General features: G+C 44.0%; 1 protein-coding gene across 1 annotated transcript; it reads left to right on the plus strand.

Annotated features, from left to right (window-relative positions):
- Positions 1-25,940, plus strand: LOC128832126 (carboxymethylenebutenolidase homolog). Its single transcript, XM_054019199.1, has 6 exons — positions 1-131; positions 10,746-10,968; positions 11,873-11,980; positions 18,245-18,387; positions 20,021-20,112; positions 25,490-25,940. Exons 2-6 carry the CDS (start codon positions 10,754-10,756, stop codon positions 25,667-25,669), a joined length of 738 nt encoding a protein of 245 aa, XP_053875174.1. The 5' UTR covers positions 1-131; positions 10,746-10,753; the 3' UTR covers positions 25,670-25,940.
- Positions 25,941-26,570: the final 630 nt, after the last annotated feature.

The following is a 26,570-nucleotide window of genomic DNA, read 5'->3' on the forward strand; positions in this document are numbered from 1 at the left end:
CGTGCTAGAAACAGCAGCAGCAACAACGCATTGACAGCAGAGCTGTTTTTTCTCCTGTTTTATTTGGAGACATCGAGCAGGTTTCTAGCTTAAGAGAAGGGAGTGATCTACTTTTTGGGATCGAACTGCAGGTAATGCACAGAAAATCCTTCCACTAAGAATGTGTTGAGAGCAGAGAAACACAGCAGCTGCTCCAACTGCAGGACAGGTCTAATGGGGATGGGGAGCACATTTGAAACCACTGAGAGGTTGGAAATGTCTCCTTGAAAATGACCAAAATACTGGACAAAAATCACCACTGTAAAATAAGATTTTTACTTCTCTTGCTGTAAGCAGTGAGGGTTGGACAGGTGATCCAGAGTAATGGAGACAGCTCTTCAAGGGGTGTTTGACTCATTCTGGGGAAAGGGCTGAGTTTCATTTTGAATTATGCTCTGTAGGCTAGGGTGTAAATTTATGTCTATATACACCCCTAACCCACAGCAGATTTCCCATTGATGTCAGTGGCTGGGTTTGCACATAGATGAAGGGTAGAATGTGGCTTTATTGAGTAGTGAAATGTCTAGGTTTTTTTAATAATAATCTAATAGTTCTTCAGCACTGTTACATTAATTTAGATGAAATATATGGGCCCAATGAATCAAAGAGGTTAACATGACTCTGTCACTGTCCAACATTAAATAGTGTTAAAGAAGGTCTGGGATTTGGTATACAGAGATCTCAGCCTGCTTAGTACCATGGCAAGGATGCCATTAAAAATTCTTTTAGTCTTTTATTAAAGATACAGAAAAGGAGGAAAAACAATTAAAGTATTTGAAATGTAAAGTATTCAAAATAAGACTTTCATTTTACCAATATCCTTGTTTCCCTTACCTTTAGCTGGAGAGCGTCTTTAGTAGGAAAAGAGCCTTTGTTTGTCAGTCTCCTAGATGGTAATAGCTGTCCTTTTTGGGGAAAAGAGAAGAAGTTAGTTGTTGTTGCTGTTGCTAAAGTCCAATCCCATTTCTTAGGCTATGTCTATGCTATAAGGTAGTGGTATGATTCCCCTGCTCAGGTACACACATATATGCGGTAGCTTGGTGAGAACTAATGTCAGTATAAACAGAAGTGTAGCTGCAGTAGTATGGGTAGCAGCAGTGGAGAAGCCATACCGTTTTCAGGGGGGTTTGTACTCAACATGGCTCAGCCATGCCTCTATTGCTACTACCTGGGCTGCCATGGCCACATAGCTACTTATACTTGCAGTAGCTGGATGAGAGCTAGCACAAGTATGTGTACATGAGCAGGGGAATCACACCTCTACCTCACAGAGTAGGCATAGCCTCAACCAGCTAGTGCCGTGGTAGCCAGCTCCCTCCCCCCCACAAAGTCATTTTTTTTTCAGAATCCCCAAAAGGGAGTGATGGGTGGAATAGCGCATCCCATCATTATTGTGTCCACCAGTTAGGCCTAATTTCTGACACGCCAATTTTGGTTCACTGATTTTTGGTCCCACACTTAACTTGTTTACCAGGCATGATCTTAACACAGTCCTTGAATTATAGATTCATCAATTACAAGGCCAGAAGGGCCCATTGTGATCATCCAGCCTGACCTCCCATATAACATGGGCCATAGAACTCCCCCAAAATAATTCCTAGAGCATAGCTTTTAGAACAACAGCCAACCTTGATTGAAAAATTGTCATTGATGGAGAATCTACCAAGACCCTTAGTAAATAGTTCCAAGGGTCAATTATTCTCACCATTAAAAATTTATACCTTTATTTCCATATGAACTAGTCTAGCTTCAACTTCCAGCCATTGGACTGTGTTATAGGCTTTAAGTCTAGCAGACAAAGGTATCAGGGGTGCCGGAACATGGGGGCCAGGGGGCCATAGCCCTCCCACTTTTTGAAAGTGGGCAGGCCTCGCCTGTCCACTTTTCCCCAGGGCGGGCCCTGTCCCCTTCCCCTTCTCTTCCCTCTGAGGCCCCACCCCCCCGGCCAGGGCAGCAGCTTGTGGAGCCCGCCTGGCCAGGGAGCCTGGGCAGTTGTGGGAGCTGCGTGGACCCTCCACCTGCCCATTGTGTGGGGATTGTGGAGAGCAGCCCCTGGCCTGTGTCCTTGTCCCCCGGGCTCCCTGCCTGGCCCAGGGTAGGTGGAGGTGGAGGGTTCGCGACTCATGCCGGCTCCCCACAGATGCCTGTGTGGCTCTCCCTGACCTGCTCCAGTCAGGGAGGGAGGGAGGTGGGAGTTCCAGCCCGGCCATGGTAAGAGCCATGCGGGCAACTGTGAGGAGCCGTGGCTCCTCCACCTGCCCTGAGTGGGGGCTCTGGAGGACAGGGACATAGAATCATAGACTTTAAGGTCAGAAGGGATCATTATGATTGTCTAATCTGACCTCCTGCACAACGCAGGCCACAGAATCTCACCCACCCACTCCTGTATCAAACCCCTAACCTATGTCTGAGCTATTGAAGTCCTCAAATCATGGTTTAAAGACTTCAAGGTGCAGAGAATCCTCCAGCAAGTGACCCTTGCCCCACGCTACAGAGGAAGGGAAACCACCCCGGGACCTCTGCCAATCTGCCCTGGAGGAAAATTCCTTCCCAATCCCAAATATGGTGATCAGCTAAACCCTGAGCATGTGGGCAAGACTCACTAGCCAGACACCCAGGAAAGAATTCTCTGTAGTAACTCAGATCCCACCGCATCTAACATCCCATCTTAGGCCATTAGGCATATTTACCGCTAATAGTCAAAGATCAATTAGTTGCCAAAATTAGGCTATCCCATCATACCACCCCTCCATGAATTTATCAAGCTTAGTCTTGAAGCCAGATATGTCTTTTGCCCCCACTGCTCCCCTTGGAAGACTGTTCCAGAACTTCACTCTTCTGATGGTTAGAAACCTTCGTCTAATTTCAAGTCTAAACTTCCTGATGGCCAGTTTATATCCATTTGTTCTTTTGTCCACATTGGTACTGAGCTTAAATATTTCCTTTCCCTCCCTGGTATTTATCCCTCTGATATATTTATAGAGAGCAATCATATCTCCCCTCAGCCTTCTTTTGGTTAGGCTAAACAATCCCAGCTCTTTGAGTCTCCTTTCATAAGACAGGTTTTCCATTCCTCGGGTCATCCTAGTAGCCCTTCTCTGTACCTGTTCCAGTTTGAATTCATCCTTCCTAAACATGGAAGACCAGAACTGCACACAGTATTCCAGATGAGATCTCACCAGTGCCTTGTATAACAGTACTAACACCTCCTTATCTCTGCTGGAAATACCTCACCTGATACATCTCAAGACTGCATTAGCTTTTTTCACGGGCATATCACATTGGCAGCTCATAGTCATCCTGTGATCAACCAATACTCCGAGGTCCTTCTCCTCCTCTGTAACTTCCAACTGATGAGTCCTCAGTTTATAAGAAAAATTCTTGTTATTAATCCCTAAATGCATTACCTTGCACTTTTCACTATTAAATTTCATCCTATTACTATTACTCCAGTTTACAAGGTCATCCAGATCTTCCTGTATGATATCCCGGTCCTTCGCTGTATTGGTAATACCTCCCAGCTTTGTGTCATCCGCATACTTTATTAACACATTCCCACTTTTTGTGCCAAGGTCAGTAATAAAAAGATTAAATAAGATTGGTCCCAAAACCGATCCCTGAGGAACTCCACTAGTAACCTCCCTCCAGCCTGACAGTTCACCTTTCAGTATGACCCGTTGTAGTCTCCCCTTTAACCAGTTCCTTAGCCACCTTTTGGGAGGGCTCCTAAGCCCTTGGAGCCCATTATTAAATATTTGTTTCCCATGTAGATACTTATAGACTATAATTAAGTCACCCCTTAACCTTCCCTTTGTTAAGCTAAAAAGAATGAGTTCCTTGAGTCTATCACTGTAATGCATGTCTTCTAATCCTTTAATCATTCTTGTGGCTCTTCTCTGAATCCTCTCCAACTTATCAACATCCTTCTTGAGTTGTGGACAAAAAAAAACGGACACAATATTCCATCAGTGGTAACACCAATGCCAAACACAGAGGTAAAATAACCTCTCTACTCCTACTTGAGAATCCCGTTTATGCATGTCAAGATTTCATTAGCTTTTTCAGCCACAGCATCACACTGGGAGCTGATTATGCACCACAATCCTAAAATCTTTTTCAGAGTCCCTGCTTTCCAGTATAGAGAATTATATAAGTAGGCCTGTTTGTATTAATTCAGTTTTTCTGTCTCCCTTTTGCACCTTTTCCAATCAACATTTATTGTTGTAGGTTATTGTGACACTTCATGAATTTTCACTCACTTTTCACAGTTCAGCTCACAATTAGGGTGAATTTGTAGGTCAGGTTATCACAACAATATTCTATTGTCATAACCAACATCACCAGTGGGAAATTATACTCAACTTTAGGAACACAGCTTTTTCTGCCCATTTTTTTCTCTTCTGTTCCTGACTTGACCTCTCTGATGATCTCCTCTGTTGCTCCCTCTTCACTTCCTTCCTGACAGCAATTCTTCTTTCTCCCCGGACCAGGAGTTTCACTCTGAATTAAACATTGGAACAATTCACCAAGGGATGAAGTGATTACACATCACTTGAAGTCTTTAAATGAAGATTGAATGTCTTTGTAAGAGAGATATTGCAGTCCAGCCTCAAGTTACTGGGCTTCGAATTACTGGCACTATTCTATGGTCCATACGTCGCAAGAAGTCAGACTAGATGATCACAATAGTCTGATTCTAACCTTAACATCTATGAATTCCCATTCCCTTCCAAATCCTAGCCACTAAAATGATTAGTAAGGAAATAAATGCTGTCACTGAAAGTGTCATAATTAGGCTTTAGCAGCAACATTTTAATGCGACTAATGAGAGGTTGGAGAGGGTTCACCCCTCTGAGTCATTGTTTCAGGCTGGCATTGTTTTAGGCATGCATTACTGCATCGGTTACACTTCAAGGATTTTGTCACAACCACTATGACTGGACATTTATTTTATTTCTAATGAAAGTTCAGATTCTTTAGAATTTGATCATGGTAGGTGGGCCACAAATGTGTCCAGCAGGCCTGATCCAGCCTGCAGCCCAAGTATTTTTCACCTTTGCCTTACATTAAAAAAAATACCACAGCATTCTGTACTAATGGTCCAAACTGTACAGTGACCAATAGACACCGAGAGCATTAAGGGGTAGCAGCAGCAGAACTTGTAACAGGCAGGAGAACCCTTGAAGTGCCCCCTATCTAGCAACCTGTGGGGATTGTAGTTTTTTTCCTAATTGGTGACAGCTTCTCCCTCTGATGTTAGTTTTGTGCCCTGGCCTGTATCCCCTGTAGGCCAGTGTTCTGTGATGAGATGTTGGCCTGTGGTGAGGGGGGTGGGCGGATAGCGGACTATTGCTTGGAGTAGTCCTGTTGGGTTCTGGGAAGTGCTTGTGCCCGCCCACTGCTAAAGGACCCTCCCACAGCCTATGGGAGGATCCACTGGGCCTGGGACTCAAATAATGGGGGGGCAACAGAAAAAATAATGAGGACAGGTGTGGGAGTCAAAGGGTCAAAATTAGGGAAACTGAGGGAGTTACTTGGAGTAGTGCTACAGGGGAAATAGACTGAGGGAAGGCATGGTGGATAATACTGGTGTAAAGAAGGAAGAAGGAATGAGGTGAAGGAGCAGGGATAGGAGATATTCCAGATTCTAGCATTGCCGGGACTCTATCTAACCCAACTCCATGTTGGGTGGAACAAAGGTGATGTGGGGATGAATATTACAGGAGCATGCAGCGTCTGCCTAAAGAGGGTGCCATCAAAATCCTCCACGCCATCGGGTGAAGGCTCACAGGCAGTTGAATCAGGGGCGGCATTTCAGATTTTGGTAGGGGGGGCACCTTTAACTGTGATTCCACGGGCTATGTAGGCACCTGAAAAATCTACTGTAGTTTTCTTTGCATATAATAACTTTCAAATTAGCTAACAGGAGCACTGTATCTAATTCATATGTAAAGAAAGAAAATTACATAAATATTAGTCCCACTTAGTTCTAACAGTAACATGTTCTAATATCTTGTGTCAAGTCACTTAAGGGACACTAGTTAGGTTTAAAATTTTAATGTTAATGTTTAATGTTTAATTCTTTGTTACTAACTCTTGAATACATTAATTGACATAATTGTAGAAAAAATCTAGATTACTTTCTCTCATTTAGGCTACTTACTTTTTGCAGTTCACCAAGCTTGGAATAGATCATTTAACTATTGGAAACATCCTACTAGGGCAAGGCCCCATGAGTTTATACTGCACCTGTTTGGGACTCTTGGCATATTACCATACTACAAATAATAGACAAGAAACTGACTTTAAACAGGAATGAAACTGACACTTTCAAGTTTCTTTCACAGTATTGCCAACCGCATATGTTCAAAAATCATGAGTCAGGCTCACCAAAAATCAGAAGATTGGTTTAAATATCATGAGATTATGTAAAAATAATAGACTTGGTGTTCTTTTTATTTGCCTTCTGCTTTTTGAGCTTTTAGGGTGCACTAGGGTCACATATTGAAGCTTTCTCCGCGGCCACGAGGGCTAGAAACTTACTTTTTTTTTAAGAATGAAGGCTGATATCATCACATATCAATTGACTCCAGGAGCTGGGGCTTTAAAGAAAACAATAATTAGCATGATACTCATGACAAAATCATGAAAGTTGGAAACACTGCTTTCACTTCTGTTTAAAGGCTAGTTACTTTCCAGAAGGCTCTTAAACACAACACTACAGTGATTGAGTTGCAGTTCTCACAGGAGACTATTTTAAACCAAACACCAAGAAAATTCCATATTTTAAAGTTGAGGGAAAACTTTGAGTCTTCTGAGGTATATCAGGGCCACTGCAGGCAGGAAAGGAAAATAAACAGGCACAGGAGCTCTGGGCAGCTCTACCTCTTGAAAAAAAAGTTGGAGGGTCCAATCTTCCAGTCCTTAATCAGGTAAAACTCCTTTTGCCGTCAGTGCCTCCACTTAGAGATATTAACACGTGCTCAATAACTATACACTTCATACTTAAATATCAGAGTCATCTTATCCAGGGCTACACATTTTATACACATTGGCTCAGGGACTATATTTTCTGGCATATTCTGAACAGTGTTGAGCACACAGATGGTGCCTAGTGAATAACACAAATTATGACAATAATTATTGACTTTATGGACTCTATGGATGAGATTTCTGTTCTTTTCTCTGGAATTGACCCGAATACAGCTGAAACCCCTAAGAATGTGAGGCATAAACATATCTGATACTCATGTGACACTTTCTCATTTGTTCCTTTTCTCAAACTCAGAACAAAAAATGACAAAACAAAATGGTTTTCAGTTAAAATGTAAAATTTCATAGAAGCCATTGGTCTACAACCCAGCATGGGGCAGAACCTGCCACCTCTTGGGATTTAAGTGATCTCCTCTCATCTGATTCTCATTCTCACTCTTTCTTCATCCTTCCTGACCTCTGTGCTGCTATCAACCGTGACATTCTTCCCAATTGCCTGGGACCAATTGCTGGAGTCTCAGAGAACTGCCTTTTTGGTTTTGCTCTCATCTATCAGAGTCCTCTTTTTTTGCAGTGTGCAGCAGATAGGCTGGTCCAGTGGATAGGGAGGTAGCCCTGAGAGACCTGTATCCCCCCACCCCCTGCTCCCCGGGACTTCCTGTATGACCTTGGCCAGTCCCTTAGGGACAGAGTTTCAAAGCATTTTAGGCACCCAAAGATGCAGCTAGGCATCTAGTGGGGTTTACAAAGAACCTAACCTTCTAGGTGCTTTGAAAATCCCAGTAGGTGCCTAAATACCTCTGAAAATCTGGCCTTTAGTCTGTGTGTGTCTCAGTGCCCCATCTGTATAATGGGGATAACAGCACTGCTCTAGGTCAGAGAGGGGAAATAGTTTAGACATTGTGAGGCACTCAGATACTATGGTGATGGGGCCACAAAAGTACCACAGACAGAGTGGGAACTTCTCTATGCCACTCCTAGCCCTTCCCTGGGTTTTGGCCCCTTCTTTTCACCCATCCCCCTCACATTTCCCTCTTTTCTGAATGTAAACTTGGCTCAGAGGCCTTGGCTGTATTTCTTCTGAGTCCTGTGCATTCTCTCTTCAACACACACACACCTGCCCTGCAAAGGAATTCCTGTTTTACAGGCTTATCTAAGGACTTTCATTTCATAAGAGTCTTAATTTAATTACCAGCCCTGTCTTATCTGAATCATGCTACCTCTGTTTGTAAACAAAATACTGACTCCCTGCCCTAGGGGCACAAACTGGGAGCAGCACCTCTACTCTGCAGATGTCATATTCCACACTCAGGCTGCTCTGTAGTTAAGAGTTTTGCCCGGGGCTAGGATGTAGAGCTCCTGTACAAAACCTTTGGGGGGCGGGAGACCCCCGCCCCTTGTCTTCCCTAAATGGCGCCCCTGAGTTGAATGCTGCCCTGAAGAACTGGTGGGGGCATCTTTTGTCTTAATCTCTCTGAGCTTCCATTCCCCATCTGTAAATTGGGGCTAATAATACCACCTCACCTCACAGAGGTGTTGAGAAAATAAATATTTATGAAGTATTCAGTTACCATACTGATAAGCAACACAAATAAGCCCATGAGGAAATTAATAATTCTGTATTCAGAGCAGGGTTTGTTTTGAATAGTGTGCAGTAAATAAGTTCTGGGGTCATGCATTGAACAGTGAGGAGAAAACACAATAATGAATAGCTGTTCAGTAAGCACCATTCATCCTGTGCACTGAATGAGGCAGGGGTCCTGTGGAAAAAAATGGGATGTGATTATGTAACTAAAGAATGTCTTCCTTCCCAGGTAGTTCTACCCTCCCACTCTGGTCTTCCCATTCAAATCCCAGTCTTCTCTACTCATTGGGGTCCCCTTCCAGTCTCCTGCTCAGCCCGTCTCAGTCTTCTACATTGGGCTCCTCTTTGGATCCTCAGTCTTCCTCCCCTTCTTACCACCATACTCAGTCTCTACCCCTACCCCAAGGATCCTTGTTTGATTCCCCTCCCCCAACAACTCCCACATTCAATCTCCAGGCCCCTCTCCCCCCAACTCGTCCCAATCTACTCTCTCACTGCCACTGCTGTTCCCCCGGGCCCATTCCCCCCGGGTCTGGTTTTTCTCTGCCTGAGTCAGGTTGTCTTCTTCTCCACACAGCCTGGGCACCAGCAGGGGTAGCCTTGAAAACACAGGGAAGACAGACTCCCTGCTCTCAGTTTCAGAGCCATAGTAGCCCCCAGCACCAGAAGCAATTGCAGTGTAAGTCCCGCTCAGCCCCTGCGGTCCTGGGACTGAGCATTCTCCATGCTGATGGAATCCTCAGAGAATTTAGCTGCCAAACTCTGACAAGTGTCTACTGAGCACGTGTGAACTAAGAGTTTTCAGAGGCTTAGATACTCATTAATGTGGGCTGTTTTTTATAAGAACGGCAAAAAGCATGTCAATGACACAATGGTCACCCCCTGCCAGATTTCAAACCCCTGCTCCAAAGCATGAGGATGCTAAACGTTCTCAGTAAAACAGTTGTAAGAAGTTTTTTAACACGGGCAAAAAAACATATTGTCCCCTAATCTGTTTTTCAGAAATGGCTGGACCCTTTTTGCTGAAATTTAAAAAAAAAAAAAAAAAAAAAAAAAATTGAGCCCGAGGCAGGCATTTAGCATGGAAAAATTCAGCACAAATGGTTTAAGTCTGGCCAAGACCCTCAAATCATGGTCTGATAATGGACCAACCTTAAGTGCAGGCAGTGCTACCAGTGCCACCGGTAATATCGTCACATCTTTATTCTGGAATTACTGTTTCTCTGATGTTGATCTCAAATTTACCTCCATAGCTAGAGAGAAACTGTTTGGGTTTGTGATATAAGCCTACAAAGGTTAATGTCTGCCGCCACCCATACTGACTAAGGGTAAGCTTTTGTCAGAGTTATTTTTAGTAAAAGTCATGGACAGGTCAAGGGCAACCAACAAAAATTCACGAAAGCCTGTGGCCTGTCCCTGACTACTAATAAAAATAACCCGGGGGAGGAGGGGCACTGACTGCTGCGGTGGCTGACAGCTCCAGCCCCTGCCACCGCCACAGGGGCTGAAGTTAAAGAAGTCACAGAGGTTTATTAAAGTCAAGGCATCCGTGACCTTCGTGACTAAATCATATCCTTAACTATCAGATATATACTTCCTGATCTGCAGTTTACTATCCATGAACTTGACCAAGTGTAGGAATACCACAAGATAACCAGTCCAAATCCACATGCCTCGTTACTGACAACTTCCAGCATTTTCTTCATGTGAGGTTCTTACTGATTCACCATCAGATTGTGTTATAATGGGTCTGTTTCTCCTTTCACACCAATGGAAATCAGGAGTAACTGCTTTGAAGTTAATGGCATTGCATAAGGGTAAAAAGGAGTGATATTAGAAATAGGCCCCAAATGTTTAAGTTGTGTATATCAATCTTTAACTTTGATTTTTTTTACCTTCCTTTCTTTATTTTCAGGTTACTAACATGATTGGTTGAGACCTATTCAAAAAGTTTCTCACTTTGGAACATTACCATTCAATTTTAATTTTCCCTTTCAGATATGACATATTAAAGTATTCATTAACGTTATAAGGTCACTCAACGTAATATTTTCTGCAAATCCAACTTGTATTTAATTTGTTTTATGCTAATAGTTTAATATCTTTTTTCATTTCTACTTTACTTTAGTTTTTCAAATGACTTCAGATGCTCAACCTTTCCTATATGATATTGGAAAAAGAACTGATTATGTGGGCCTTGGACATGAAGAGCAAGTGGAGCACATCAAGGCATATGTTTGCAAACCATCTTCTGTTACGGACAAAGCTGTGATTGTGATTCATGACATATATGGATGGCAATTCCCAGACATTAGATACATAGCTGATCTAGTGGCAGCTGCGGGATACGTGTAAGCATTATTGTTTTACTGATTTCTTCCCAAAGAGATGCACTCAGGTTCACCAGATTCAAATTTCCAAATTGTGTTTTCCATACACAAGGAGCAATCATGTCATTTCAGTCTGAATTACTTATCTAAGAATAAAGGACACAGAAAAGTGGTACCTCCCTGACAGATCGCAGTGTAGAATAGGTTTTCTCAGTTCAGGCTGCAACAATTCTCGGAACATAATGGTGGCATAAGCAGAGTTCTGAGAAATGTCAAGTTGCAGTGCACTAACAAAAGGTTGCTGTATTTGAATGTCCAGCAGTGTGGGTGATTTAAAAAACTGAAACTGTTTTAAACTGAAATTTAATTAGAAATACTAACAAGAAATGTATATTCATGTTAGGTTGTGCAACTGCTCTTTAAAACAAAATGTCTTTGAGCCTAGACAACATGACAATATTTCTTTTAGCTTTCATTAGCAAAGATGTAACATGAGAGAGAGAGTGTGTGCATAGCGATGAAGATTTCTTTTAAATGCACGGGCCTTTGGATTTGATTTTTAAAGATAAGGTGATATAGCATCAGTTTATTTTTCTACAGAAACACTATATTTTTTTTAGAGAGACAAGGTGGGTGAGGTAATACTTGTTACTGGACCAACTTCTGTTGATGAAAGAGACAAGCTTTCAAGCTTCCACAGAGCTCTTCTTCAGGTCTGGGAAAGGTACTCAGTCTTACTAAATCTTGCTAAGTAATTTTCTGACTACTGGGATAGCATGATGATTAGGAGCTGATACTGACACTAAACCATGTGGGTGACCATTATGGGGCAAAATGGGGATGAATGAATATTTAGGTGTCCATAGATTTTCCCTGTTGCTGTTGCCTGGACCTAAAAGTTGACTCAATTTTATTTTTCATACAGAGCCATCTGCCCAGACTTTTTTCTGGGAAAAAAACCTTGGACATCCGCTGATCACTGGGCTGAGTTTCGTAACTGGTTGAAAGATCGTGATCCCACAAAAGTGGATAGGTAAGAAGTATATTTATGCTGGAAATTTCAAAGCTTCATGGGCACCTAAACATAAAGATATGGACTTAATTTAGCAATTAAAGAGAATGTATATGCCTTTAGGTAGCTGCATGGGCTTGCTCTGATGTAACTAGATCAAAGCTAGCTTGAGTAATAACAGCAGTGAAGCTGCTGCAATAAGGGTGGCTGCAACGGATGACCCTGCCTGCCCAGGACTCTGGGTACATATTCAAATAGCCCCCATCCATGTTGGCTTCACTGCTATTGTTATTCAAGCTTGCTTTGATCTACCTATCTATGGTGTTGCAATCACTCCTCCGGATTACAGAGTAGACAAAGCCTGTGAGGGAGGGAGCATAACAGAAGTTAAAGGTTGAAAAGTTAGGACATCTCTGGGCATACTGGGGGTACGTCTACGCTACCCACCGATCGGGGATTGATTTATCGTGTGTAGTGTAGACACAACAAATTGATCCCCAATCGCTCTCCCGTTGACTGCTGAACTCCAGCTCGGCGAGAGGCGGAAGCAAAGTGGACGGGGGAGCGGCAGCCGTCGATCCCGCACCGAGAGGACGTGAAGTAAGTGGTTCTAAGTTGATCTAAGATACGTCGACTTCAGCTACGCTATTCTCGTAGCTGAATTTGCGTATCTTAGATCGATTTCCCGCCCCTCCCCCCCAGTGTAGACCAGGCCTAAGAGAGGAGAGCTGCTGTACCATGTTCTTCCTTGGGGCCAAATCAGTGCTTCAAGGATGCCTGGGGGGAACTGCAAAAGATGCCTACTGAAGGGGAAAGAGGGTTACTTCAAAACTGTGTGATCACAAAGGGCTTTTTATTTTTCAAAAGTGTAAGGATGTGGAGGAAGGATTACAGAAAGGGAGGGAAAACTAGGAGTGAGGGGAATTGCATGGATTTCATTTATATGTAAAAGTGCCATGAAAGGTGCTTATTTTTTAACTTACCAGTTATCTGACCAATGCCCTGGTGGTCTCCTGCTGGCTGGGCACCCAGACATGTGCGAGTGTCTCTTGGAAAGTAGGATGTGAGTCTGGGCTCTCCCACTTTGTGGAGATGGTGGCATAATTACTATAGCCACCCAGGACCAGGGCACACCAAATCTCTAAGGTACTAGTAGCACGCCGGGTGTACCGTGACTGGGGCAAACACTGAAGGGGCTTCAGCTGCTACACCCTGGAGGTGTTAGACGTGGTGGGTCCCGATAATCACTCCGATGTTTGGCTAAAGTGAAGGGATATTTTACTAGGGCTGGCAAGAAAGGGAAGGGTTGCAGATACCCTAGGTACAGTGGCTTAAACAATTACAGCTGAAAGTGAAACAAAAGCAGTTCCTGTCTGGGGGCAGTCCAGTCTTCAGGCCTATTGCCAGGGATGCCCTTTCCAATCCAGTCTCCCTCAGAGCAAATAGGGACTTGCAGATTTCCAGGCTAGGATGTGTTAGGGGTGTGTCTCACTGGGACCCCTCTGCACGGCTCCCTGCCCAGTCTCTGCTGCTCCTCCACAAGTCTTGCACAGACCTGCTCCCAGTGGCAATGTATGGCACTTGTACCCTGTGCCTCAGTGTCATAAACATACAGCTAAGGGTAGCATAAAATCCCTCTTTACCCTGTAAAGGGTTAATTCTTCTTTTACCTGTAAAGGGTTAAGAAGCTCAGATAACCTGGGTGACACCTGACCAAAAGGACCAATAAGGGGAAAAGATACTTTCAAATCTGTGGGGGAAGGTTTTGGTCTGTGTCTCTCGGAGACAGCCAAGAAACCAGGCAGGGAAATTACATCTCCTTAAGCATATCTGAACTAAGCATCTAGTCTTGCAGATATAGTAAGTAATAGCAGAAAAGAAATGCATTAGATTACCTTTTGTTTTAGCTTGTGAATTTTCCCTGTGCTAAGAGGGTGGTTTATCCCTGTTTTTTGTAACTTTAAAGTTTTGCCTAGAGGGGAATTCCTCTGTGTTCTTGAGTCTTTTGTTATTCTGTAAAGTACTTACCATCCTGATTTTACAGAGGTGATTCTTTTACCTTTTCTTTAATTAAAATTCTTCTTTTAAGAACCTGATTGATTTTTCATTGTTCTTAAGATCCAAGGGTTTGGGTCTCTGTTCACCTGTACCAATTGGTGAGGATATTATTCTCAAGCCTCCCCAGGAAAGGGGGTGTAGGGGTTTGGGGGGATATTTGGGGAAGGTAGGGCTCCAAGTGGCCCTCCCTAAATGTTTGTTTAAATCACTTGGTGGTGGCAGCGATACTAAGGTTAGAAAGGAATTTGTGCCTTGGGGAAGTTTTTAACCTAAGCTAGTAAAAATAAGCTTAGGTGGTCTTTCATGTGTGTTCCCACATCTGTACCCCAGAGTTCAGAGTGGGGAAGGAACCCTGACACTCAGCTTTTGCTGCAGCCTGCTCCACACACAGTTCCTGGGGCTTGCCCCCTGCATCCAGAGTCCCTGCTGCTCTTGGCACCATGTCACCACTGCTTCCTCAAAAGTGCCAAGTCTCTTGCTGGGTCAGGGTCTTTCCATACAATTTCTGCTCCTTCCTCCAGCCAGACCTGGGGAAGAGCATGTGCCCTGGGAGGGGAGTTGGTGGGAATGGTAGTTTCCTGCTTATCAAATTCAGGATAGTAGGATGGGAGAAAAGGTTGTAGTTCTGTAGCGGGCATGTCTCAGGAGGAGGAGATGCTGAGCCTTGCCTGGTTGTGCTTCCAGATGGTTTATGTGCTACAGAGTTGGGGCCAAATGGAGAGATACAATTCTGTGTTGGGATGGATGCTGTGGGGCTGGAGTTGGAGTTGCCTGGTGATGCACTGGAGTAATTTCCTCCTTATGCTCAGATCCAATGTAGTAAGTAGTGAAGTAAAGGACTATCAGCTTGGTGTCAAGGCTCATGTATCACTCCTCTATTGGCTCCTGTCTCTTCCTTTGCAATGGCCATGTCCTTTTCAAGGGTAGCTGGAGTTGTTTCTGGAGAGGTCCTGGGTCACAGCAGGGAGCTCTTGTAGGAGGGTTGCTCTGGTCTACATATTTTACACAAGGAAAATGGTGGGGGGAGACAAATCTTTATTACTGACAGACATACAGACCTCAGCCACCTGCTTGAATGACACTGTTGGCAGGGCAAAGTGTCTGTTGTGCTCTGTTAACCTTGTAAGGGCTGTGGTTTGTGCTTCACCGTGGGATGGACTGTTGTGTTCACACCTGGGAATGCTCTGACTTTCACACGTGGAGCTGCATATCTTGCCACTTGGTGAGGGGCATTTTTGATAAACACCCCACTCTTGGCTGCAGTGAGTCTCAAGAGTAGCAGTAGGAAAAGATAATGAGAACGTGATCTTGTGAGCAATATAAACATGCTATACCCTGCCCAACATACTGACCTGGAGACAGCTAGTTCATGTGGGTGGTGGATAATCCCCACCTGCTGGATGGATTGTAGCGCCATTGTCTCTTCCTGAGAGAGAGTCTGACCTCCCCTTCTCCTCAACCACAGTTCCTTTCTCTGGCTTTGGCACACACACATGCTGTCTTCTTAACCTCTCTGCAGAGTACCAGCCACTTCCCAATGTCCTCCAGACTACTCCTGTGGTGTCCCACAGCTTTCACCCCGCCTATCACCTGTATCCATAGGTACTGAGGCCTGCTTTGATCTTTCTCCAAACTCCAGGTGGAAAGGATGCAAAGTTTTCCATGAATCAGTTCTTCAAGTAGAATGCTCCCATTCTCTGTCAGCTGTTGTCTGCCCATCTCACATGATACTTTCCTTTTCCAGTAGCTGATAATAGGATTTATTCTCTTGCACAGCTCCTAAGCAAAATGTGCAGGATTACCTTAGAGCATATTAAAGAGCATGTTTCTTGTGGCAGGGGAATATCGATGCCTGCAGAGGAAATGATCAGCTGAATGCTGATTCAGTGTGTCAATGGGAGGTCTGTCCAACATACATCCCATGTATTTGATGCTTCCTTGAGATATCTTCCAATACATTCACTTTACACTGTGTGTACATATACTAGTGAATTAGTATCTTGTCATTGCATGCCAGTGCTTGATTTCTGAGGGGAGCTTTCAGGTCCTTTCTGCAGCTCTTCTCTAAGTACTTTGAGGAATTCATCTATCTACTTCTGATTAAATGTATCACTTTTAAACAGCAAATGAAATATAGGTACAGTTATCTGTAGTCCATACTGACATTTGCAACAAACCAGCTCCTGAATTCAGGGAGGCACTGTTAGTTCTTCAGTGTCTATCAGGAGAGCCTGAAACTTCAGGAAATAGACAATAAAGCCAGAGTGATACCCATCCAAGGCCGGTGCAACCACTAGGTGAACTAGGCAGTCGCCTAGGGCACCAAATGGTTGGGGGCACCAAAAAGCGGAGGCACCGGAGAGCCAGAGCGTCGGCTTGTGGGGGCGGCGAGCCCCAGCCATGGAGGAGCCAGCTTGGTGCAACGGGGTAGCAGCCCTGCAAAGGCTGCAACGCTGCTAGCAGGGAGCAGCTGTGCCCCCCACCCCTCCTGCCCATGTGCCCCCCGGCTCCCCCCTCGCCTAGGGTTACCTATTTCAACAATCAAAAAAGAGGACAGGGGGAGAGCCGCGCCTTAACCCCGCCCCCATCCACTCCCTCCCACTTCCCACCCCCTGATTGCCCCCCTCAGAACCTCCAACCCCCCCGCTCTTTGTCCCCTGACTGCCCCCTCCTGTGACCCCTGCCCCTAACTGCCCCCCAGGACCCCACCCCCTACCTAAGGCTCCCTGTTCCTTGTCCCCTGACTGCCCACTCCTGAGACCCCCCCCACCCTAACTGTCCCCCCATGGCTGGGGCTCGCCGCCACCACAAGCGGGACGCTCTGGCTCTCCAGTGCTTCCAGAAGGCGGCTCCTCCCTGCCGAGCTGCTGCAGCGGCCCAAGCCCGGCAAAGCCCGTGAGTGGACTTGGGGCAAGGGCCACCGGGGTGGGGTGGGGAGGGGAGGGCTTGCGGGGGGGGGGCTGTGCACCCTCCAGGGGAGTTCAGAGGGCAGGGAGGGAGAACCTGGTCTGGGGAGCAGCCCCTGGGCACGGCTGGCCCCTGGGGTCTATAAAGTCTCGTTGGGATTTGCCCCTCAATGAATCGATGTGCAAGGGGCGCAAAATGGAAGTTTTGCCTAGGGTGCAAAATATCCTTGCACCGGCCCTGATCCATCTACTCTGATGACAGTGACTGATGGGCCACTAAGCATTTCCATAACCTCTTAGGAGTAGCTCAGTGCAGCCGGCCTATCCCCTACTCCTGCCAGCACAGCTTCCGACTACACAGATCCCAGAATCTATGTGTATAACAATGTTACTGAATTTTCAGAACAGATAGTTGCTGAACATTTACCTTTTGGAATTCTTTCCCAAAACAATGTGCAGATATATAAACTTACCTATCAGTTTAGGCACCGAGTTTTGAAAATCTGGCTTAGTATATGCAAATACATTTAAAACTTAAAAAATGAGAAATCAGACTCTTCTGAAAAATAATAAAATGAAAATATTTTCAAACTTGTTGAGACTTCTGCAATTAAAAAAAAAGAATTGACAATGGTATACATTAAAAACACTTTCCAAATTTGTTACATTAGCCTTCATATTCAGTACATGTGCCTTTTTGTGTAGTAATTATTATCAGTTTAATTTTGGAAAAATGTTTAGTTGGACAATTGTTTAACATTCTGTCAAGTGGTCTTGGCTGGAATTATTTTATGCTACATCACAAAGCATGAGGTGGGTCATAATATAGTCATGTTATTTGTTTACCTAAATAAGTGTTTCATTTTTACAGAATCAAGCTAAGCCCTTCTGCTCCCACAAGCCATCATGTAAAATTCTGTTTGCGCACATTTGCACTTGCTTGCATGTTTTGTTCTTATTAGTTCCCTTCTGGGTGAAGTAATTCTTAGTCAGTTCTCCTAGAAATGGCACAACAGCTCCCAATTCAGATAATTATTTCAGCCCATGATTAATTTACTCTACTTAAGTTCTACTGAAGCAAATGTTTAACTTTAAGCACATGCTTAATTGCTGTCCAATATAGCGATACTCTTCTGAATTAGGGCCATACTTGCAAACCCATATTTAAGAATAGCAGTACCTAATCTGGGGTTGGAATAATTTTAAATGACAGAAGGAGAAGATGGGGACAATTTTATGTACTTTTGTGTTTTCTTTGTAGACTTTTCAGGTAGTGATTCTACTATAGATTTCTTAGTTCACTTTTGTTTTTATGTCTTAGGGAAGCTGATGTTGTCTTGAAGTATCTAAAGGAGCAATGCAGTGCAAAGAAGATCGGTGTCGTTGGGTTTTCCTGGGGTGGAATGGCTGTACATCACTTGATGCTGAAAAATCATGAATTAAAGACTGGGGTGTCCCTCTATGGTAGTGAAGATTGCATGTAAACTTGAGCAGGCTCACTTGATTATATGGAGTACATATTTTAGATGTTGCTGTATATAGATTTCTATAACTATTCAATTTACAGGTGAGCTGCAGATTTAAATATAACTATTTATTTCAGCAATATGTGCTATATGTTCCCACTAACTAAAGGGACAGCCAGTATTTTAGATGTTCACAGAACAAAAAATGTCATTTTTCATTTTTCACCGAATGTCCTCACCAGCTCCATAACGGCTTGGAAAATTGCGATCTTTCCCCCCCAAAATCTTTTGTTTTTCATCAGAATAAAATATGTGCTAATCTGTGAAATATACTAAGGCCTTGTCTACACTAACACTGTAAATTGATGTAAATTACACTAATTAAGTTTTGTAAGTTACATAACTTAAGTCAATGTAACTTATATTGACTGAAAACGGTATCTACACTACGCTATGTCGATGGGAGAGTGCTCTCTCGTTGACTTATCACATCTTCACCATATCCACTAAATCGATACCGCTGCATCAATCACAGTGGTGCTGATTTAGCCTGTAGTGAAGACTAGCCCTAAGAAACAAGTATTTCCTGATTTCCACTTGACTGGCTCTACGCTCCAGCAGGGTACTCTGCTCTCTGTGTTGCCATGGCATAATGCATACCTGGATATCCCAGAGCACAAGCAAAGAACTTGGGATATAAGTGGTCTGAAAGAAGAAGAGGTAAGCTGTCCGTTGTTCACGTTCATGTGTTCATGTGCTGAATGCCCAGCTGAGCCTAGTTAGTAGGGACATTTCAGGAAGTTAGACTGGACACTTGGCACAGACAATGGCAGAGAGAACTTCTGCTGCCTGTTCTGAGGGGAGGAGTACATACGCCAACTGTTAAGGAGTTTCACAATGTGGGAGTCATGTTAGTTCCCTGGTACAGCAGCAACCAAGAGTGCTTTCTTTCATCTTGGATTGGCAAGGAAGGTAGAGCGTTTCCTTTCGGATATGGACCTAGCCACATTTATCCATGCCTTAGCCACTTCCAGTTTAGATTGCTGTAAAGTGCTGAATGTCAGTCTTGAGGACCACTCAAATATCATTGACTGCAGAATGCAACTTCTCTTATCTGCTTTGTGGTGCTTCTTACATATTGGCGCTCCATAGCCTGAACTACCCCCAATTAGAAGCCATTGCCAAGAGTTGCTGATTTTTAAAGCCCTATCCATCTTGGATCTTGTCTATCTTACATATCATCTTTGTCCTTATGCTCCATCCCAATTTTTGTGATGAGTAGGGGGCTGTTTACTCTAAAGTTTGCTGCCCTCACTGGTCCCAATAACCCACCTTTGTTGACATTCAGGATATCTTGCCAGGCCCATGTATTTGCATATGCAATCTTTCAGTTGCTGGGTTGGCTTGAGGAAAGCTGAGCCTCTTGAGGTTCTCCAAGTGTTTTTTTACACTATATTTTACCCTGTGTGATTTTAAAGCTGATCTATGTGTGCATATAGCATTTGTGACAGAACATTTTTATAATGAAAAATAAATATTGCTGAAGCAAATAGAAATTTTGTATTTAAATTCACAGCTCACCTTGAAAGATGTGTCACATGATTTAAATACTCTCTCAAAATGTGTTATAGGAATAATCAGGGACTCTGATGACAGATATAATTTGCTGAACCCGACGTTTTTTATTTTTGGGGAAAAAGATCACACCATTTCATATGACCAAGTAAGTGCCTCAAAACAGATTTCTCTTTTCCTGACACCCTTTTATCTTATAAGGCAGAATTCTGGCTACTGGGTATCTGTGTAGGCCTGCCAGGAAACCCATGGGGAGGTAGGAGAGCAGAGCAGAAGGATTTTTCTGCCTATATTTTAACTTCTCCTAGAGCTTACAGAGAAGCCACTGTATAGCTTCTCTTTCAGGGGGACTGAACAGAAACATGGTGGGGCCAAGAGTCAGCCTCTTTGTATCACAGCAAGCGAGGGCTGAACATGTACAAAGAGACTCGAGTGGGTACAAACCATACACTTTAATCACTTGGATATTTGTGCTGCCTCTTAGCTGGCACAGGGTTAAGCCACTGAATTTAGACTCTGGAGATAGAGGTTCCGTTCTCAGCCCTGCCCCAGAACTCTCTGAGTTACTGTGAGCAGGTCACCTAGTCAGTCAGGGTATACTGGGAAAATGCACTAGGTTAGAAAAGTGGTAATAAATATATTTTACTTAACTGGGGGAGGGATAGCTCAGTGGTTTGAGCATTGGCCTGCTAAACCCAGGGTTATGAATTCAACCCTTGAGGGGGGGCACTTCGAGGTCTGGGGCAAAATCAGTACTTGGTCCTGCTAGTGAAGGCAGGGGGCTAGACTCAATGACTTTTGAGGGTCCCTTCCAGTTCTATGAGATAGGTATATCTCCATATATTTAACATACCTGCAAACCTTAGGCCTTGGCTAGATGAGGAAATATAGTGTTTTTTTTAAAAAAGGAATGATGTAAGATTAGCTATAATTAATACCTAGCTCTTACATAGTAGATCTCAAAGGAGGTCAGTATCCTTATCTCCACATCATAGATGAGGAAACTGAGGCACGGGGAAGGAAGTGGCTTGCTCAAGGACAGGGGCAGAGCTAGGAATAGAACCCAGCTCTCCTAAGGCCCACTCCAGTATGCTATCTAGTAATTAGTACATTTCCTAATATAATGCATTTTCCCAGTGTAGACATGAGTGACCATGCCTTGGTTCCCTCTGTAAAATGAGGATAATACCTCCCTGCCTAACAAAGATGCTGTGAGGGTAAATTCACTAATGCTTGGTAGGCACTAAAATACTATAATAACAAGGGCCACATAAGTACATAAATAGGAGTCAAGAGCCTGGTCTGCACATAAATTCCCTGTCTGTGCAGTGACAGTGATGGCACATCACCACAACACTAGGGTTACCATATGTCCGTTTTTTCCCGGACATGTCCGGCTTTTCGGCAATCAAACCCCTGTCCGGGGGGAATTGCCAAAAAGCCGAACATGTCCGGGAAAATGCCGGCCGGGCACTTCCCCTCCCGCGGCTGCTCTGCTCCTCCCGACTCTTCGGCTCTGTTTAAGAGCCGAGCTGCCCGAGCGCTATGGGCTTCAGGAAGCCCCCTTGCCTCCGGACCCCAGCCGCCGGCCGGGCACTTCCCCTCCCGGGCTCCAGTGGCGCAGGGTCCGGAGGCACGGGGGCTGCCCGAAGCCAGTAGCGCTGGGGCAGCTCGGCTCTTAAACAGAGACGAAGAGTCAGGGGAGGAGCAGAGCCTCCGGCCGCGGCGGCTCTGCTCCTTCCCTGACTTTTCGGCTCTGTTTAAGAGCCGGGCTGCCCGAGCGCTACCGGCTTCGGGCAGCCCCCGTGCCTCCGGACCCTGCGCCACAGGAGCCCGGGAGGGGAAGTGCCCGGCTGGGGGCGCAGGGTCCGGAGGCAAGGGGGCTGCTCGAAGCCCAAGCGCTACCGGCTTCACGGTTTGCCGAGCAGCCTCCAGACCCTGCGCCCCCGGCTGGGCGCTTCCCCTCCCGGGCTGCAGCTGTGCTGGGGAAGCGCCGGCCGGGGGCGCAGGGACTGGGGGCTGCCTGGCAAACCGTGAAACCGGTAGCGCTCGGGCAGCCCTTTCCGCGTGGCTGGGAGTGGGAGGGAGGAGGGGGCGGAGTTAGGGTGGGGTTGGGGCGGGGAAGGGGGGTGGGGCAGGGCTGGGGGTGGGAAATGGGCGGGGCCAGGACCCCGTGGAGGGTCCTCTTTTTTTATTTTTAAGTATGGTAACCCTACACAACACCATAGTTTATGCTGTAGGAATAATCCTTAATTGGGAGGGATTGGCAGCAGGGCATTCTGAAGCCCCAATTCAGGAGTCCATCCCTATTCAGGAAAGCATTTAAACACACACTTCAGTGCTTTCCTGAATCAGGGCTTCAGAAAGGATTCCCTGGCTCTGAAACTTGCTTCTCACCTTGATTTGCAAGAGCCTGGATTTGGGTATCGATCCTGACACTCTGCAAGTCTCAGCTGTTTCCGCAAGTTTTTCCTGGGGAGCGGGAGTACTGGACTGGGGATGAGTTGGAGAGAGCAAGATGGAGACCTTTGGGAACAATGTATAGGAGACCTATTCTTCTCAGATGTACTTGACATCTTTTCATAAGAATGTTCTTTAATCCATCTAATGTGCCTAAGGCATGGAATAGATGCATCAGGAAAATCTAAATTCCATACAAAAACTGCATTAAGAGAATCTTGAGGTGTAAAATGAAACACTTACACGACAGGAAATGCCAAAATTAAGGTTGGATGAACAACTTTGTGCCCTTATCCGTATGCATTAAGACACAGGATGAAATCCATTCAAGTGTTGGTAATAACCTCAGTGGGGCCAGGTTTTCACCCATATTGTTTAATTACATGATCATTATATTATTGTTGTTTAGTAGAACTCTTGCCTTATTCGCTGGGTAGTATGGATAGTGCTCAGTGAAGGAAGAAGCTGATCTATATTTATTTTTATTTGTATTATTTAAACGTGTGGATCCATGCCTCAGATATGGCCGTCCCTGCACTGACTGAACAAAACCTTCATTCACTACGTACTGTCCAATTTCTAAGGTGAAGGACACAGTACTCTTCCCTAGCTTCATTCACTTCACAATGCTATCTCACCCACCCTGCAAACTGAATAAAGCTTGGGCCCTTAGGCCTGGTCTACACTGGGCGGTGAGGAAGATCGATCTAAGATACACAACTTCAGCTACGTGAATAACATAGCTGAAGCTAATGTACTTAGATTGACTTACAGTGGTGTTTTCACTATGGTGAGTCAACTGCTGCCGCTCCCCCGTCAACTCTGCCTGCGCCTCTCACTGAGCTGGAGTGCAGGAGTCGAAGGGAGAGTGCCCGTGGATTGATTTATCGCGTCTAGAGTAGATGCGATAAATTAATCCCAGCTGGATCAATCGCTGCCCGCCGATCTGGCCAGTAGTGAAGACATATCCTTAGTATGTGATTGCATAAAGACTGCACTGTAGTGCATACACACAAGAGGGAACAATTAAGGTTGCACAGGACATATTACCCTTAATTTTTCTTCTAAGTGCTATTATTTTTCAAGGTTTATTTAATGTAGTTTTTTAAATAGAAATTCCTAGGTTCTTAAAAAAAGGAAAACAAAAAGTCCCCTAAAAGCTTCCATCATCTGTAATGTGCTGCACAGCAGTGGAACTTTCTGTCCTGCACTGTATGTGCTCTGGTGAGGCACCAAACCTAGGCTTCATTCCATACACTTCCCTATTTACATCTGAAAAAAATACATGAAAAGAATGTTCTGACTGCAAAGTAAAGGAAATTTTACAGTTGCTCATGCGACCTTAATTCAGACCCTTTGTGCACAGGAATTATGATACATTCTTTAATTACACAAACACATTATTTTGAGACCCTCCTTTCTCTTCCTTCTAACTAACAGGCCTTCCAAATTCTTCAACAAAGGAGACAACTGCCTCCTTTGCTACCCAACCCTGATTCAGCCCCAGAGCACAGTTCATTCTGTTTACTGAATGAAGCAGGGATCCTGTGGGAAAAATAGTATGTGATAATGTAGTTAGAGACTGTATCATAATGCATATGCACAAAGAGGCTGAATTAAGATAGCAAAGGGGACCTTAATTTTCTAATTTCTGAGTGGTTGGCTTTGCAACCTTAACGTTCTTTTAACATAGGATTGGGTTTTTTAATGTAATATATATAATACAAAAGGAAGCAGGACCTCTTTACAATCCTGCCTGCTTACATACTCACCTTCATAGATAATACTGCATAGGCATCTGCACAGGTCTACACATTAAAAATGAAATTCCCCTTCACATCTGGCCCATGCATGTGCAACTGTAGGTACATCCACACTTCCAGCTCAAGGAGACATACCCATGTTACCTCTGATCGAGCTAGTGCACTAAAAATAGAATGTAGCTGTGATTGCATGAGCAGCAGGAAGGTCTTAGATAGGATTGTACTCAAGGCAGCTAGCCCCTCCCTTTTGACAGGGGTTTGTCAAGCTGCACCATTTCTGGCCTTCTCTGTGAGATTCCCAGCAAGCCAGACTGCCTAAACAGGACAGAGTCTGCGCTTTGTTTTCTCTTTGAATGCTAAGAACAATGGAATTGCCAGCAATTATGAGTTACCACATCTTTTTTCTAATCAAGCACATTTATTCTTATGGTGAAAGCATTATAGAGAAAACATAGTAAAAATAATAAAAGAATCTACATACTGCTAAAAAGCTTACCAGAGATCACCTCAACTCCAGCCTCTGGCTCTGGTAGGTATCAGTCCTTCAAAACTCACAACTGGGTTTTCCCCATGGTTACAAGTTCATAACTGTCTCAGATTCAGAGCCAGAACAACCATGAATAGTTCAGTCTTTCCTTTATACAACATGGGCTTGTGATACTGACCTCACATAATAGGTGATCCACAGACAAAGGCCTGCTCCTCAGGGTGTAACTTCAAAGGCTAGATTTTTGCATAACCAGAGGTGCAGAATTTGCATTCACCTTGCCTGAGATATTTCCCAGGAAATCCACTTCCCATGTATTGTCCCAGAAGCTCATTCTTATCTGGCACATTGTTCAGGACAGTCCTTTGATCAATCAGGCCTTATATCAGATCTCCCTCTCCAGAGGTTACGTACAATCCTGGCCCACAATAATACATAAACTTTGTATTTGGTACAATGAACCCCAAGGATACTAAGACTTAATTCACTAAGGTTTTTTAAGGATATGGGAGGAAATTGCCATATCTCTCAGATTTCAGAGGGATAGCTGTGTTAGTCTGTTTCAGCAAAAACAACGAGGAGTCTTGTGGCACCTTAAAGACTCTCAGAGTCATATTTCAAATATAAGTTTTCTTCTTTATTAGTAAAGAGCCTGTAAAAAGAGCTTGGGTAATAAAATCTGGCCTGAGTGTTAGATAAGTAAAGAAGATACTGATCACATCTTCCAGAAAGCCAAACAATGGACAAACTGAGAGTTGACAAGTTAAACAAAAATTAAAAACAACACAATAATGGAAGGATGCTCTGTGTTGCAGATCATCTTACTGGAGAAGAAACTGAAACAGTACTGTCAAGTTGAATATAGAATTAAAGTTTATCCTGGACAAGTTCATGGCTTTGCAGAGTTAAAGCCAGAAGATATGAAACCTCGAGATAAACCTTACATTGAAGAAGCAAGAAAGGATATGATGAACTGGCTGAAAACATATGTTTAACAGAAATGTAAAGTCTAGTCTGTAAAACAATATAAAGTAATATATTTGGGGGATTTAAAAGTAGTAGTTGATTGAATTATATTTTACAGAAAATATAAAGGTCCTATTCCTATAACTTTGAAAAAGAAAATCTGTACTGTTTGTAGAGAATTTACAATAATTTAAAATAGTAACTTTTTCATTTGTAGTTCTTAATGTTTATAATCTGATTTCATACTGAATCATTGTTGAATGAAGAAATCATTAAGCATTAAAAACTTGTTCAAATTCAGCCTATCTTAATATAGTTATAATCTGCTGGAAAAAGTTCTCCATTTTGTATGGGGCATATTCTTTTCATGATCATATTTTAATTACAATTAATATGAATGGAAATTGGTCATGCATTGAGATTGTGGACTCCTTTGACCTATACTATCATGACAAAAGTGACCATACATCCTAAATTCACCAGCACAGCCACGTTTTTTCTATATAATATCCCAGGAAGTTTTTTTGGGACACCTGCAATGTCCCGCTTTTTCTTTTAATAAGTCAAAACATATTTTACTAACAACTACAAAACATTTATACAAGACATATTGCTGTACTTAGTAGAATTTGCTGTTTGTGTAACAGGAAGGGGCAGTCTAGCTGAGGCTAGGTCTACACTACCCGCCTGAATCGGCGGGTAGAAATCGATCTCTCGGGGATCGATTTATTGCGTCCCATCGGGACGCGACAATCGATCCCCGAATCGACGCTCTTACTCCACCAGCGGAGGTGGGAGTAAGCGCTGTCGACGGGAAGCCGCAGAGGTCGATTTTGCCGCCGTCCTCACAGCGGGATAAGTCGGCTGCGATACATCGAATTCAGCTACGCTATTCACGTAGCTGAATTTGCGTATCTTAAATCGACTCCC

This window comes from Malaclemys terrapin, chromosome 2 (assembly GCF_027887155.1).
Source record: "Malaclemys terrapin pileata isolate rMalTer1 chromosome 2, rMalTer1.hap1, whole genome shotgun sequence".
Lineage (NCBI taxonomy): Eukaryota > Metazoa > Chordata > Testudines > Emydidae > Malaclemys > Malaclemys terrapin.

Excerpts from the sequence above, each read along its gene's own strand:
- LOC128832126 (XM_054019199.1), top strand. The coding sequence starts at position 10,754 with ATGACTTCAGATGCTCAACCTTTCCTATATGATATTGGAAAAAGAACT. Across the intron at positions 18,388-20,020 it reads GACTGGGGTGTCCCTCTATG|GAATAATCAGGGACTCTGAT; the intron begins GTAGTGAAGATT and ends AATGTGTTATAG. Across the intron at positions 20,113-25,489 it reads ACACCATTTCATATGACCAA|ATCATCTTACTGGAGAAGAA; the intron begins GTAAGTGCCTCA and ends TCTGTGTTGCAG.